General features: G+C 38.5%; 1 protein-coding gene across 1 annotated transcript; it reads left to right on the top strand.

The window, feature by feature from the left end:
- Window positions 1-40: 40 nt before the first annotated feature.
- mettl14 (methyltransferase 14, N6-adenosine-methyltransferase non-catalytic subunit) lies at window positions 41-9,799 on the top strand. Its single transcript, XM_068321512.1, has 11 exons — window positions 41-389; window positions 2,387-2,475; window positions 3,037-3,124; window positions 3,564-3,641; window positions 5,006-5,093; window positions 5,206-5,296; window positions 5,478-5,619; window positions 5,936-6,028; window positions 7,869-7,985; window positions 8,179-8,389; window positions 8,537-9,799. The coding sequence occupies exons 1-11, from the start codon at window positions 324-326 to the stop codon at window positions 8,842-8,844; spliced, it is 1,371 nt and encodes a 456-aa protein (XP_068177613.1). The 5' UTR covers window positions 41-323; the 3' UTR covers window positions 8,845-9,799.
- Window positions 9,800-17,016: the final 7,217 nt, after the last annotated feature.

Raw genomic sequence — 17,016 nt, 5'->3', positions numbered from 1 at the left:
TAATCGTTGAATTCACCACTTGACTCGCTGCAAGTCGGCAATGAAGACCATTGTGGATATAATATCCACATCAATTTACTAAAATAAGACACAACAACTAAGCTGTCGTTCCCAGATTTCGCAAAGACGTAATTTTATCGGCCAGTGTAGCACATTAGATTGGAGTGAGTGTGCTGGTGTTGATATCGAGTACACCCCATTATGATTCGTTCTAGCGGCAGTGAGCTACCGCTGTAGGGACGCTGGCTAGGGAAAACCACATACAGTTCAAATGTTACACCTTATCATACTTAATATTACAGTGTGAAATTTACAGCAAGGCAATGAACAGTCGACTACAAGAGATCCGTCAGCGACAAAAACTTAGACGACAGCTTTTAGCCCAACAGGCAAGTGAACAGTGAATACCTATTGTTAGCTGTTAGCTAATTTGACGATGGTAACTGTTTTGCTAGCCATGTGTTCAACTACATCTCTCGTTAAAAACCGTGTATGCCAATGTGTAATAGCTTAGCTGAACGTTTTCATTTAAGTTACGTTTGTTGCCCTCGAGTGGATTCGAGACGCACATAACTTAAGCTAACTGTAGCTTAAGCTCATTACAGATGAAACATTCTACAAAGTAAATCTTCAGGAAATTTAAAAATGGAAATGCTTACTAGAATAGATTTGCAGTCATTATTAAAAAATGCCTAACATTACTATTAACAGAACATGGTACTACTTTATTGTAAGAGGGAGGTTTTGTAACGTGAAACATGGATGTAGCTGAACTTACTCCCCTGTGGAAGTAAAACTACTAATGGGAGGAGGATAGGATTAGTGTTGGTCACTAAAATAAATTCTTAAAAGCCGAGGTTTCTTTAAACGAGGATAATAAGAAGCAACGTGAGGACAGGAGAAAACAACACTACAGCTGCAGAAACAACAGAAGAAAGCTCTTTTTAGAAGGGAATGTCAAGTTTTACTGAAATAATTATTAGCTTGAGTTTATAAATAGTTATCACGAAAGTAATAATCTGTGTCAAAAGGTTTGTTCTTTTTATAATTTACATAAGAATACAAACCCATAATGAAAACTGTGAAAATTGTATTAATTTGGAAGCTTTCGGTTTTTTTGATCATTGTTTATTGAACTGTTTGTGATTTATTATTCATGAAATGAATGGTGGTTTAATATGTTACATCTATATTCATGTTCTTTAAATTCCTCCTCAAAGCTTTCTATTGTGTTGTTTTTATGTAACAAGTTCTATTTATTTATTTTTTATATTTTCTTTGCATCAGTTAAATGTGAAGTAATTTTACATTTGAAGCACTTTGTAACTTTGTTGTGCAAAGGTGCAATAATAATAATAAAAGTTTCGCAGTCCGTACAGGAATGTTTTGTGGATTTTCATTGACTATTTAAAAAAACTAAAAAAAAATTAAAAGTAAAAGAGTGAATATTTTTTGTATAGATTATAGTGATTTGGCAAATACGGTTACATCTTAGTAGCAGCAGCTTTACAGAACAGGTTTAACTCTCCATGGGAAAGGGCTCCAATCAGTGTAGTGAAAGATATAACACAATGCCAAACAATATACAATATAATATATGCAATATACAAAAAAGATGTCCTTCCACAAGTGAAGGAGTTTAAGTATCTTGGGGTCCTGTTCACGAGTGAGGGAACAATGGAGCGTGAGATTGGACGGAGAATTGGGGCAGCAGGAGTGGTATTGCAGTCGCTTTACCGCACTGTTGTCACAAAGAGGGAGCTAGGCCGAGAGGCAAAGCTCTCCATCTACCATTCAATCTTCGTTCCTACCCTCACCTATGGTCATGAACGAAAGAACGAGATCGCGGATACAAGCGGCTGAAATGGGCTTTCTTAGGCGGATAGCTGGTGTCTCCCTTATAGAGATAAGGTGAGAAACACTGCTGTTCGCGAGGGGCTCAGAGTAGAGCAGCTGCTCCTTCGCGTTGAAAGGAGTCAGTTAAGGTGGTTTGGGTATCTGGTGCGGATGCCTCCGGGGCGCCTCCCTAGGGAGGTGTTTCTGGCATGTCCAGCTGGGAGAAGACCTCGGGGCAGACCCAGGACCAGGTGGAGGGATTATATCTCAACACTGGCCTGGGAACGCCTTGTAATCCCCCAGTCAGAGCTGGTGGATGTGGCAGGGGAAAGGGAAGTTTGGGGCTCCCTGTTGAAGCTGCTGCCCCCGCGACCCGACTACGGATAAGCGGTGGAAGATGGATGGATGGATGGACAAAAAAGATGTTGTTCAAAGTGACATAACAGAATTATACAAACAAGGAGACAAAATGGATAAACATTTAATGACATACAGAATATGCATTTTGGAAGATAAGTAAATAACCATGTTTTTCCTTCTTGTACTGCAGTTGGGAGCAGAAAGCGCTGACAGCATTGGAGCTGTGCTTAACAGCAAAGATGAACTCAAAGAGATTGAGGAGACTCGAGAAACATGCAGGTAAGAGAGAATTCAATTATAAGGTGTAAATAATTGTAAGCTTTTGAAAGCAAATAAATGAGGGAACTTACTGTAAACAATAGCATGACTCCTTTGGAACAGAGGGACTGCTTGTTATTTATGAGGAAAAAAAGATAAAGATTAAATGAATATTGTGTCACCAGCAGCATGGGAAGTGGCTTTGTTGGTTGTGAGTTGACCCTCTGTGATTAGTTTGACAAACTATTGCTCCAGTGTGATGTGTACCAAACCATTCACTGATGCTCGTAGTTCATTTACCTGCAACATGGAGCACAGCTGGCTTATAATATGGATAGTTAAAACAGCTTCAGTGTATCACAGAGTGTTTTGAAAGCAAACGTAATAGTCCTCTTCCTGATTGAGATAACTAATGACAGAGAGGTCAGATGCCGAGTGTTGTTGACATGCTCTGCAGTTTCTGCTGCATCATCCCAGGGCTTTCAAGCTTATTAGAAATGCTGCATCTACATCACAAATTAAAGTATTAAAATTAGGGTTTTGTGCTTCAGAGAGATTATGAATCTGCTTGCTGTTTTGTAGGTCATCATTCGATAATTCAGTTGCACCATCCAAAAGGAAGGCTCAAGCAGAGGGAGAGGACACAGAGGAAGATGTAGAAGAGCAGAAGGTAAGTGTATTATTAGTCTGTGAGGGCTAAAGTAGCCTGCAACGTATTGTAGTGATAACTGTTTATACAACAGTTACAAGCACATATTACTTTGATTTGCTGCATAAAAACACAACTGATAAATCAAAGTAGATAAGAACACACGTTCAGGACAAGCTTTTCAGTGTGTATATATGGAAGTATTATGAAAGATCGCAGAGGGTGAACAGATGGAATCAGTTCAGGAAGATTTCCCAAAGGACACAATTAATCTGTTTGGCGTTGTCTGGGTAATGTACTCGTATCAGGGCTTTATTTTGACTGAATTGACTAATAAGCTGTTTCATAATCAGATTCTTGTCAGCTGTATCTGCCATTCACACATTTCATCACAACATACATTATGTAAAGATTTTATTTATTGGCATAAATTAGAACATTGTGTTTTTGTGTGTATTAGGATGAGGTGGAGGTGCAGCAGCCAGATGAAAGCAACCCCTATGAAGAGGTGTACAAAGACTCAAGTACTTTCCTTAAGGTTAGAAAAATATTTTTGTTAAAAGTGGTACCTGTACTTACGAAATTAATTGGTTCCGGAAGAAATTACGTTAGTAGAAAATTACGTAAGTACTGTAGAGACGCGTTTTCCATGCAAATCAATAATCCGTCCCAAACCGCAAAAAATTCTGACATAAATGTTTTATAAAGCATAAAAATGCATCAAAACATGTAACAAATACATGTTACGATTAGATTATTGCACAATAAATTAGAGTTGTGCATAACGTAAAGAATAATAATGATGGTCATTTACCTTTTAACTGCTGTCCTCATTGTTTTTTGCCCTCTTTGGTTCATGCGCTCCTATGTCATGACGCCGAACAACAGAGTGAATTCCAGTCCTCCTTTTGAACTTCTCCACCCCTCCACCCACGCAATGTCTTAAACTCCTTAAACGTCCTTATGTTTTAATAACGTGGCGATTACAGATGCATTTCGGCCATATTCTTTGGCGAGATCAACCAAACGCATCCCCTTCTCATTCTCTTTTATTATCTCTTGTTTTGTTTGTATGGACAAAAAAAATATTTTCTTTGTCTTTTCTTTTACTCTTTTCTCCATCACTTTCTTGGGGTCCATAGTGAATACGTATTCAAAAAGTTATTATATTTGCGCAAAACTATCAGACTACGTCACTGGTCGAGTGCCGAGACACTCCGTAAGCACCAATATAGCTCCACAGAGGTCGAGTGGCATCCCTCTTAGCCAATGGGATACCAAGAAGATACGTAATAGGTAATAGCCAATGGCAGAGCAGCTATGAGAATGTTGCGTTCAGGAGCCTGTGGGAGATTCGAGTATCAGCTGATACTATGTTTTTATATTACGTAAGTCTAAATATATTTCATAAGTAGAGACATTCGTAACTAGAGGTATCATTATATACCTCTTTTTATCCTTTTTATCTCTACCTTGTATCACTAACTCTTTTTGCCTTCCATCAAACAATGACAATGTTTTCTAATTAATTAGAAATCAAAATCAATTCATTACTGACCTATTGGAGTTTGTTTTTTTTAATGTATCATGTTTAGTACAGTAAGGCACTTGTGCTTGGCAAAGAAAAAGTGACAGTGACGACAATTATTTTTCTAGTTTCAAAGGTTCTTGCAAGACTCTTGTTAATGTTTTAATCCGTTTATGGAATTCTCTTCTTCAACATGGTAATAACCTTTAATGAACAAGAGAAACATTATTTTACAGACATGTCTTCAGCAAGTCCACAGTTTTTTCATGAATCCATCACTGTCTCTATTACCAGAATGAAGGGAGGGAGTGTCATTATTTAGTATCAAATTGCAATTATTTTTCTGGTCATCTGATATTATTTCTCATTTTTAGGGCACCCAGAGTTTGAATCCTCACAATGACTACTGTCAGCACTTTGTTGACACGGGACACAGACCACAGAATTTCATTAGAGATGTTGGTGAGCGGGCGTGTGTGTGAGTGTGTGAGTGTGCGTGCGTGTGTGTGTGTGTGTGTGTGTGTGCCAATGTGTAGTCATGGTCTGATGGCCTATACTATCTCCTATTGTTCAGGCTTAGCTGACCGATTTGAAGAATACCCTAAACTTCGAGAACTGATAAGACTGAAGGACGAGCTCATCTCCACCACCAACACCCCTCCCATGTATGTTAAATGTTTTAACAGATGGTATTCAAGCAATCAAGTCAATGTCAATTCTTCCTTTATTTATATGCTGCTTTACTCAGTGAAAGCATCTTGAAACAGGTAGACACCAGTCATTTTGATCTGGCAAACTGCTTTGAAAGGTTTTGGTCCTGTTAATGGGGTGTCTTTCTGTGTTTAGGTACCTCCAAGCTGACCCAGAGCACTTTGACTTGCAGGATCTGAAGTGCAAATTTGATGTAATCCTGCTTGAGCCTCCCTTAGAGGAATATTACAGAGAATCAGGCATCAGCCACACTGAACGTTTCTGGACCTGGGATGATGTATGTATGCATATTGTGATGGTTTGTGCGTCTACAGTATGTAAATAAATGCACACAAGAGTCCAAAGTGGAGTACTTATAAAATAAGTATTTGGCACGTTTGATATTTTGTAGACTTTGGAATGCAAAGAAATAGATTTGTGATATTGACCCTCCCCAGTAGGTGGCGACAAAGATCCAGAATGGTTCTCAGCCATCCACTTCTCTGATTATAGGATCATCTTGGATCTTCTCCAAGTTTAAATGATTTCTATTCATCCCAGTGAGATGCTGATGACATCACGTGCACTCACTCCTCTCTTCCTTCTCTTTGTAGATCATGAAACTGGAAATTGAGGAGATATCAGCTCTACGTTCCTTTGTGTTTCTGTGGTGTGGCTCTGGTGAAGGCCTGGATTTGGGCAGAATGGTAACATGATTCCCTCATTCAGTCAGTAGCATACATTAAATTACTGGCAGACTCTATGTATCTGGGACATAAATGTTTATCTTCTGGTGGTTTTTTGAGTTTTTTCGTTTGTATCTGAGATGTTATAAAAGTTTTTTTGTTTTGTTTTTTACTGCGCTAGTGATATGTCTAGACAGAAGTGTTAGGTTTTTGAAAAATCTGTTCAACCTTTTCTGTCACATTGCTCTATCAAAGTTAGCAGATTAAACTGAAATTAACCTTGTAAAGTAGTAGATCATGTGAAACTATCTACAGCAGTTAACAAGAAAAGGACACTTGTCTGATCATTATTCAAGGACATAATTCGGGAAGAAAATGGAATTGTTTTTACTTTATTTCACATTCATGCAGAAGCTGACTTGGTGACACAAATGTAAGGTTCACACCTTAAAAGGGTCAATATTGCGTGGGTCTTTTCTAACTTCATTTCTGCATTATTGTACAGAACAAGCTTATTGGTTCTTGTGATATTCAGCTTCAAGTGATTCTTGCTGTACCATGTGATGAAGCTCTGGACTCTTGAGTTTGATCCCTTATAATGTGTGTGATTCAATTTAAATTGTTAAGACATACATTAATATAGTCATAAATTGACATATATGTAATTTATGGATATGTTTGTCACTTGACAAAGTATTTAGGTCCAATGCTGTAATTCTAGTATACTGTTGACATAGAAATAGAAAGCCTTTATTGTCACTATACATGGTATAATGAGATTCGAGCAACTCCTCGCAGTACAATAATGTAACAGTAGAAAGAGTAAAAATAAATACATACTAGACTATTCAATTTTCATAATCCATTGCACAGAAATGCCCTTGTTCATTCATAGCAAACTGTCAGACAGAGTGCCTTCTTTATTACATTGCCTTCTTCTTCTTTTCCTTTCGACTTTTCCCTTCAGGGGTCGCCACAGCAAATCAATTGCCTCCATCTAACCCTAACCCTGTCTTTTGCAATCTCTTCTCTCACACCAACTACCTTCATGTCCTCTTTCACTACATCCATAAACCTCCTCTTTGGTCTTCCTCTAGGCCTCCTGCCTGGCAGTTCAAAACTCAGCCTCCTTCTACCAATATATTCACTATCTCTCCTCTGGACATGTCCAAATCTTCTCAGTCTGGCCTCTCTGACTTTATCTCCAAGACCTCTAACATGTGCTATCCCTCTGATGTACTCATTCCTGATCCTATCCTTCCTGGTCACTCCTAAAGAGAACCTCAGCATCTTCATCTCTGCTACCTCCAGCTCTGTCTCCTGTCTTTTTCTGAGTTACACTGTCTCTAGACCAAACAACATCGCCGGTCTCACCACAGTTTTGTACACCTTGTTACATTGCTATGTACTACTGTTTTTATTTGTTATAGTGAAAACTGGCCCACAATGTTTTGTGAAGATTATAAACTTGAATATTTTTGTCAGTATATGCATACAAGGTTCAGTACCAAGTACCAAGTGACAAAGTAGCAATAAAAATATAATTTTAATATCATATAATTTAATGTAATAGAATGCAGTATAATAACTGCATAAGAAACACTGAAGTATCAAATGTTAAAAGGGGTCATGAAAGTTAAGAAAATATTTCTCGATAATCAAGCCACAGCATAGATACTGCACTTTTCAGTGGTTTGTAGCTATGTTTTTCAGTAACAATGGCTTTTGTAGTTTACTTAATATTATTTATGTAAATCCATGTGAATACCTTATTAATTTATCAATCTTCTAATATTGATTAAAAATTAATGTCAGCATTGGCAGCTCCCAACTCATGTTTGCCCTCATAACACCATTTCAGTGTTTGAGGAAATGGGGCTTCAGGCGTTGTGAAGATATCTGTTGGATCAAGACCAACAAGAACAACCCAGGCAAGACCAAGGCACTGGACCCAAAAGCAGTATTTCAGAGGACCAAGGTACACACACACACACACACACACACACACACACACACACACACACACACACACACACACACACACACACAAACACACACACACACACACACACACACACACACACACACACACCTTGCCTTCACATCTGACCATACATCTAAAATGTATCCAGTTAATGTTGTTTATGTGGATGTTTACACTTTCGCTCCAGGAACACTGCCTAATGGGAATCAAAGGAACAGTGCGTCGGAGCACAGATGGTGATTTCATCCATGCCAATGTTGACATTGACTTGATCATCACTGAAGAGCCTGAGATGGGAAACGTGGAAAAACCTGTGGAGATCTTTCACATCATAGAACACTTCTGTTTGGGCCGCCGGCGGTTGCACCTGTTTGGACGAGACTCAACAATCAGACCAGGTGAGACAGAAGACTCTCAGCCCCTCCTTAAAAAATACAAGTTATAAAAACATTGTGTTTGTTTGCTTTTGGGTTCTCGGCTTAGCTCTCTATGTTGGATCATTTGTTTTCTACATCCTTATTGTTGCTTTTTCGTTGTCTCACCAGGCTGGCTGACAGTGGGTCCTACCTTGACCAACAGTAACTTCAATGCAGAGACCTATGCCTCACATTTTTCTTTGCCCAGCTCCCATCTATCCGGCTGCACGGAGGAAATAGAGAGGCTAAGGCCTAAATCTCCCCCTGCTAAGCTGAAGTCAGATCGTGGTGGTGGAGCACCCAGAGGGGGACGTGGTGGGCCAAATGCAGGAAGAGGTGGCGACAGAGGCCGAGAGAGAAACCGACCAAATTTTCGTGGTGACAGAGGAGGATTCAGAGGGAGGGGAGGGCCACATCGGGGCTTTCCACCCCGCTAAAGCAAAAAGCTCATTGCAACCAGACAGATGCGTGGAATCCTTTCTTGCAAACACAAACAATCAGAAATAAAACAAACAAAAGAAATAAAATAAAATCAGCTTTATAGATTCCCTGTTGGGGAAATGTTATAAAAGTAATCTTTAATCTTTTTTATCCACCTTGGTATGAGTCATTTTGTTATCCCTGTAATCACATGTAGTGTATATGTGAACAGGCCCGTCACGCACATACTTACACAAGAGGTCTGTAAGCATAAAGATGAGGGGTAGAGTGCCGGGCAGCTCTGTCATGGTGTGCCCTTCTCCCTCCCATGAGCATCTTATAAAGGGGATGGTGTCTTGCTCAGAGGCACCTTGGCAGTGCCCAGGAGGTGAACTGGCACTATTCCACTGTCAGTTCACACATTGGCCTTGAACCAGCCATCCTCCAGTCCCCAGCCCAAGGCCTTGTGAACTGAGTTACCTGCCGTCCCAAACATATATGTTATGTTTAAGTATAATCAGTCATTTTGAGACATTTAATTTTTGTTTTTTATATTTTACTTGCTGTTAAATACAGTTGTCTTAATAACTCCTGTAATAAAGTTCTATGCTTGTGTAATTATGATGCAAAAGCAGTAAGTTTGTTCCCCAGTATAGTAGTTGTTTCAGGTTGTTATGACACTGTTAATAACACTAACATACCATTTGTATTGTCTTTTTTCAACATAGTGGCAGATTTAATTACAGGTACATTACAGCCATTGATCTTGTGACCAAAGTATGTGACGTTTGTTTGCTCAGAATGAGAAACTGCTCAGTGAAAGCTGATTGATTGTCGTTTTTTGTTCATGTTGTCACTTGGTGCAGTTGAGAATGTTGGGAATGCCCCTGAGGCAGAGTAAATGGGGGGGGGGGTGATTTTTGAATAAAGGACATCCAGTAACAATAAATGACCGAGTACCATCTACTGTGTCCACTTGGTTACACTAGAGAAGAGGGATCTAGAAGAGGAGTGGGGAAAAATTGTGACAAAAGTCTGAACTGAAAAGAATTTTGCGTAAATAGGGAATAGGAATGACCCAGTCCATGTCCACGGTATTTATTCACATTTGTGTATACACAAATAATGCAATATCTCTTTTCCTGTGCTCTACTGTATTGTACAGCATTTACTATGTTTTCAAAGAAAATACTATGTACCTATAGACGGAATCAAAATCTAAAGGGCTTACTGTAAACGCAGGATACACAAAGCAGTCAATGTCAACACTGAGGTGGAACAAAACAGATTAATTATTGTGTTGATTGCTGTGATCATTATGTGTCAACCAGTGACATAACTTTTTCATTTCTTTTTCATGAGAATGGCTAATTTTCTCACAATAACTATTGCTTGGAGAAAGAATGAAGGGTCTTACCAGCTTAAGTACACATGCACCTTAGCTCTAGTATGACATGAAACAAATGTAAATTGCGCTTACAGATTAGAGAGGCGAGGACTTCAAAATTGCTGCAACAGAATAATGAAACATTTCACCATTGATTCCTCTGTCTTGTGATAATATTCCCCTATTTATCTACGTACATATTCACACAGTCATTATGAATATAAAGTCAAATTATGCATGCATCACATGCTATATATTGGGAAATGTAAAATGACCCTTTTTATAATCATCCCAACCCACGTTCTTCAAAATTCTATTTAATTGTTCAGTATTTGAGTCAGCATACTGTATAACACTCCTGCACCCATCGTCTGTTGCTTTGCACAGTGACAATCATTCACACACAGCCCACGGTATTCGTCAGAAAGCTTAACATACAGAACTAATTTTAGAACCCGTCTCCATGGTGGATTAGCAGTAACCTTATCGCCATATAGTTTTGAGCATTGTCCTGCCCACTGTGACGTACTGATGTTAAGATGACAACAGGACAAAACCTCAGACAAACAGCTTTGTGCACTGCTGACGTGTTTTCATCTGTATGTGATGACAGACAATGAGGCATTTTGTCTAAAATAAACCTCCAGAAATCACACAGGTACAAAGCATGGGTGTCATTGCAACAGCAACAGACTGAAAAATGTGCAGGTGATGAAACTTTTTGTTGAGTTTGGAGCTTGTTTTCTTGTCATTGTGCAGGTGAACTAAAATAGAATGACTGATGAACATTTCATAACTCAAATGAAGTGTTTCATTTTTAAGTGAGCGATGAGTTAATTCCTATTTTTGCTTATGAAGGACTGAGGCTTTGAAAGATGCCCGTTTCATTCCACTATATTATCCGTTGTCACCAATCAACCATATCATGAGCAAAGTGTATTTATTTGTACAATTTTGAATACACATATGCCCAGTCCATTGATCAGTGACGATGATATAATGTTCTGATATTGAGAATCTTTATAAATTGAATTCACATAATGAGTAAAGTTCTGTACTATTGCTGTATTAGATAAAAAAGCATTAACGGTCCCATATTATACTTTGAAACAATCTCACACAGCTGTCACAGCTACTTTATGCTGCGTCCTAAGCGCAAGTTGTTGGGGGACAGTGTCTTGCTAAAGTGCACCTCGGAAGTGCTCCAGAGGTGAAACGGCTCCTCTCCAACTGCCAGATCACACTCTGAAGGTTTTAGTCCAAGTTGTTCTTGAACTGGCCACCCTCTGTTCCCCAGCCCAAGGCTTAGTGGACTGAGCTACTGCCATCTTCGTATGGCCATACAATTTTTTAAATTTATTTTTTACATTTATTTGTATAAAGCATTTATTTATTTTAAACAATACACCCCAAAACAAAAGTAAGACAATAGCAATAATGAAAACACAGCCATCCCATGAGGCAGTCAACAAATAATTATATTACGCAGTATTGATAAATGGCTACACAGTAGCGCAGTGGGTAGCGCTATTGTCATACAGCAAGACAGCTCCTGGTACGAGTCCCGCTCTGTGCGGAGTTTGCGTGTTGTTCCCGTGTTTACGTGGGTTCTCACCGGGTTCTTCTGGCTTCCTCCCACCTCCAAAAACATGCGCTTCAGGCGTGCGTGTGCTTGCGTGTTTGTCTGTCTACATGTGGCTCCGTGGTTCACTGGTGAGACACCCGGAGTGTACCCTGCCTCACGACCCCAATCTGCTGGGATAGGCTGCAGCACCCCCATGACCTGCGACGGTGGTCTAAGTGGGTATTGAAAATGAATGAATGACTATTGACAAATTTCTGAAAGAAGTAGTTTTGTGTCCCTTTTCTGTAGGCAATTTTGTTAGCTGGTGCTGTTGTTACTTAGGACCCACAATCCAGGTCGTCACTCCAGCCTGTGTGGTCCTTCGCATAAACAGAGAGTTTCCTGAGGGTGAAGACCACTATGCTGGATCTGAGTCTCACTTCAGATTTGACTACTGATTGATCAAAACAAGACTTAATTAATAAAAGAAGACAAACGTTGGAGTTTGAAGATCTGCTTTGAACTTCAGATCGGAAAATAACCCGCCATTTTCAAACTGAGTGGTACACTCGTACTTACTTTGACCAGTTTTTATTGTCAGGCTACTCTAGAGCAACCCCCTCTCCCCGGATCGGCTATCCTATGTCCATCACTCCTGTCAATCACTTCCCTCCTTATGTCACAACGTGCACTGATATGAAACTAATCATTTTTATAGAGTCTTGCACAATTTTCTTGAACGAATTTTCCAGGATTCTAGGAGTTGTTAGGGTTAGGGAAGAAGATTACATTCTGTATACGTAGAGACGTGAAAAAAATGTGTTTCTCATAAGACCCTTGCTCATATCAACTGCTGGAGAGAGCTACTATTTCCTGTCTAACCAAACAAAACAGCAAGCATATTGGTTCCTTATTGCGTGACAAATGGAATCCATTCTTGTCTGCACAACTTCTGAGGTTACAAAACAAAAAATAGTGAAGTTCTTAAAAGGGTTACTTGAACCATACAACTGACATTGGAATGCCAGACAGTCCCTGAAGCTGCAAAGGTCTCCTGGTGACCCAAACTTCTTTGTGTCTTTAAAATGTTGGCAAACCAGATTCAGCGTTTCCCACATTTCATGAAGCTGCCATACAATGAGCAGGTGTGTCTCGTCTCTGGGCACGTCCTATCTCTTCCTCTTTTAAAATGGTGTCCTTGAGCATTGTCTCTGATCATAGTTTAGTTTGCTACTTCTTAAAGTTGTTGATGCAATTCCATGTTTGCTCATCAAAAAAGAGAGATTGTCTCACAATGTTCTCTTTGAGGTTTTTATGTTTGTCCTGATTTTGCACATGACATAAATTGTAACCAACCCACATTTTTAATGCCTTGTGAGACCCTGATTGACACATTTCAGTGTACAGTAATCCCTTGTTTTTCGCGGGGGTTATGTTCCAAAAAGAACCCGTGATAGGCAACATCCGTGAAGTAGAAAACTTTTTTTAAAATTTATAATTATTATACAATTAAATACTCTATGTACATTGAAAAGAAAGAACGAACCATTTTAAAGGCTCAAACATTTGTTTCACAAATAAAAGTACTTTAGAAACATTTTTTCAACAAATAACTTCTGTACTGTACTGTCAAATAATACTTTTAATCATCAATGTGAACAGAAGGCTTCAAATTGCGGAGAGTAATTGGATTATACGGGAGAAAATTTAAATGATTATGAAAAAAATACAAAGTACAGTCGGACAAATAGTGACTCAGGTGTATTTCACTGCTCTTCAGACTGAGTCGCTGCATCCTGACTCTGCTCTGCAGTGTTTTCTTCTTTTGAAACCCGTGGTGCAGGTGTGTTTGTTTGGGAGAAGAACATAGTGATAGGCAGTTGTTGTCACTCTTTTTTCTTCTTTACAAAAAGGTCCTTATACACCAACATGCTACCATCGATTATGTTGGAGAACTGTTACGTACAACTGTAATGTTTTTTTTTCCTGCAGTAATTAATCCACAGAGCTAATGCAGACTCCATCCTTACCATGGTCTTGTTGCGGACAGTTGCAACCCTTTTTGCATCCTTGTTAAAACTTATTGCCGCTGTCGTCCTTATGTTTTTTCTTCCTTCTTTATGGAACGAACGGAAGATTCATTAATTCCGTAATGCCGACCTATAGCCGCATAGCTTTTACCTTCCCTTAGCATGTCCAGAAGTTTAACTATATCTGCGATAGATAGCATCTTCCGCTGCCTTTTGGGTCCTGCCGGAGGTGCTTTTGTCGGTCCAGAGAATTTTGTCGACATTATGGGTTTTAGAGAAACTCGAAATCGCAAGAGAGTTTGCACGTACGTAATGTAAATTTGGCAAGCTGTTTTATGTACGTGTACATATTAAACTTCAACGTTATTGACGCACAGGTGGAGAAGAAGCGGAGTGACTTTTTAGCCAGTCAGAATGCAGAACACAATGCACGATGCAAATCCGTGAAGTAGCGAAACCGTGAAAAGTAAACCGCGTTATAGCAAGGGATCACTGTATAGGATGTTTTATTCTTACTCTACATCTAATTTTTGCTTTCTAAATTTTGTAATGCTACATATTGTTGTTTTAAAATATAATAAACTTAAGATATCATTTGTTGGCAAACAACACCATTTTGACAATGCTATCAAACAATATTTTGTTAGATAGCATTTTTGACATACTGTATTTATGCTCTAGGTTGTATCTGGGACAAAGGCTAATATCTAAAAGTGGACAAGGGTATGAACGTCTGTCAAAATTCAATGTTTGAACTTGCTGAAAACATTTAATGTCGTAATTGGTTGACAACATATTGTAATGAAAGAGATGTTTGTTGATTGTGATGGATGGGAATTTCACAAGCCTATTGGCTTCTGCCCGTCAGCCCTGTATTTTTCAGATGTTGTTGTTGATGTTGTTAATGTGATTAAGGTGTGAAGTCTGTTATATTAACATATCCATAAATAAATAAAAATAATGCACCAGTATTGTGATAAGATTCTCAGGGTCCTCCGGTTGTCCACCCACCTTGAAAAACATGCAGCTTGGGTGAATTGGTTGGTTCCAAATTGTCCACACATATGCTCTGAGCATATGTGTGAATGGTTTTACGTCTTTTGTGTAGTTCTGCCTCATGTCCGTAAAGCCACTGGGATAGGCCCCAGCAACCCCATGACCCACGTAGGTGGTTTGGAAAATGAAAGAATGAATAAATTATACAAAGTAACTCTTGGTACCATAACTCATGGTGGTTTCATGCATCAGATATGTGCTAAATGTGCAACATCCCAAATTAGGAAAGTGAGATAATATAAATTTATCCAATATTCACCTTGTATAATTTGTTCATTTTGAATGAGAGAAAAAAAATTCTTCAAGCTTTTTTCTAGTTGAATTTTTTTCACACAGAAGTAACTGAGCCAACCCTGTATTCTCCAAAATTTATATATGACAAATTTACAACAACAAATATGCAAATCAGAGAAAGATAATCACTTTCTGATTTATCTTTAGGGACATTTTACTGATAAAATCCTAGCATTTATCCATGCTGGATCTTTGAACTGGATGCCAATGAAAATATTGTGACATGAATGAGAGCATACATTTTGTATATACATTCTCATTTAATGTATGCATAAACATACACATATTGTATCCTGAAAAGCAACTTGCAATAGCTTGAAAATATGATGATTACATCATATTTGTATGTAAAGTATGTATTTCAGATGAACATGACACTTATTTTACGACATGATTACATGTCATGTTCATCTGAAATACATAGCATTAGCATTCCTGTGAAGAACAATGTACTGTTGCATCACACTTTCCATTTAGTTGATGCTTGTGGTTGTGTAACATCTGAATACCACATCAGTAGGAGGTGCTTGCATATATTATGCCCCCTTGTCAACTTTACATCGGAATGTTCGGAAAGTGTGTGTGTGTGCGTGTGTGCGTGCGTGCGTGCGTGTGTATGTGTGTGTGTGTGTGAGTGAGTGTGTGTTAGAGGGGGGTGTCATTTTGCATCACAACATTTTCTGTAGTTAGTTGTTAAAAATTGTGCTTGTGGTTGTGTAATGTCGGGAGCCCATAAATCAGAAAGAGATGCTTACTCTGAAAGTGCAGCCTGTGTAAAACAATGACTCTATTAAAATATTTAATAATAAATATACATATAATACTCTACATTATTCTGTGTTCTTCCTGACTCAACTCTGGCTTTTGGATGAAACAGTTCTGTATGGATGAAACAAATGTGTTAATTAATTTTACATTCATTAAAACATATTGTTGGCACATGATGACTGTGTTATCACTTTTCAAGTACGTATACAACAGGAAAAGTTTAGCTATGATAACAGAGGAGATATACATGATGGTATGTAATGCATAGCAAAGACGCTTTCATCATTCACACTGCATTGTATTTCCATCTGTCAACCAAACCAATCACCCTTAAACCTACTTTGTGCCCTTTGAATAGAAATGATGGACACAAAACAAGACCAACAAGATATGTCAAATGGTTGAAAAAGCAAAGACCTCTCTGGTCTTATAAAACCTTTACTCTGAATATGAGCTTTGACTTCCAATTTTTGGCTCAAGAAGGCAGGGTGGACGATACTTTTGTAGATTGGCCAATTTACCCATTGACTGCCGTGAATAGAACATCACTACTGCACACTTGGACTTTGGGCTCCATTTAGGTAAGATAATTATGTACAATTACAATTAGAACGAAATTAGAAACAAAATTAAAACATTGTTGTGAACCGATTTGCTGTAATCTGAATTTGTTTAAAGGTTTCCCAATAAACCCCATATTTTACAGGTGATTTTAATTTAGATTTATTTTTTTCATACAACCTTCCTTTTCTCAGCTTAAATATGAAAAAGGTATTAAAAATATTAATGACAATTCCAAAAATCAATGATTTTTTTTTCATTATATGTATTCTTTTATTTCACTTCTCAGTTTTTCACTGAAAGCACTAGCTTTGATCTATGGTCTTACTCACACTGGCTTTCTCCCTCGTCTTTCTATCTTATCCGGCTCGTGAGTGTACAAAAGTTGAAATTTGATCTTGGCCTAGTTTTCTCAAGGTCAAGGTCATCATCTCATTTTCATCCCCTTTGCCACCCGAGTAATGTGCTTTTTGTTTCATCTTTCTATCTGCAATGGTCGCGAAGATATTTGGTGGACATACAAACGGAC

This window comes from Antennarius striatus, chromosome 8 (genome assembly GCF_040054535.1).
Source record: "Antennarius striatus isolate MH-2024 chromosome 8, ASM4005453v1, whole genome shotgun sequence".
In the NCBI taxonomy this organism is placed as follows: domain Eukaryota; kingdom Metazoa; phylum Chordata; class Actinopteri; order Lophiiformes; family Antennariidae; genus Antennarius; species Antennarius striatus.
Note: the sequence above shows the minus strand (reverse complement) of the source record. Positions and strands in the feature narration are given on the sequence as shown.

Coding starts and splice junctions, on each gene's coding strand:
- mettl14 (XM_068321512.1), top strand. CDS start 324: ATGAACAGTCGACTACAAGAGATCCGTCAGCGACAAAAACTTAGACGA. Junction 2,476..3,036: donor GAGACTCGAGAAACATGCAG/GTAAGAGAGAAT, acceptor GCTGTTTTGTAG/GTCATCATTCGATAATTCAG. Junction 5,620..5,935: donor GTTTCTGGACCTGGGATGAT/GTATGTATGCAT, acceptor TTCTCTTTGTAG/ATCATGAAACTGGAAATTGA.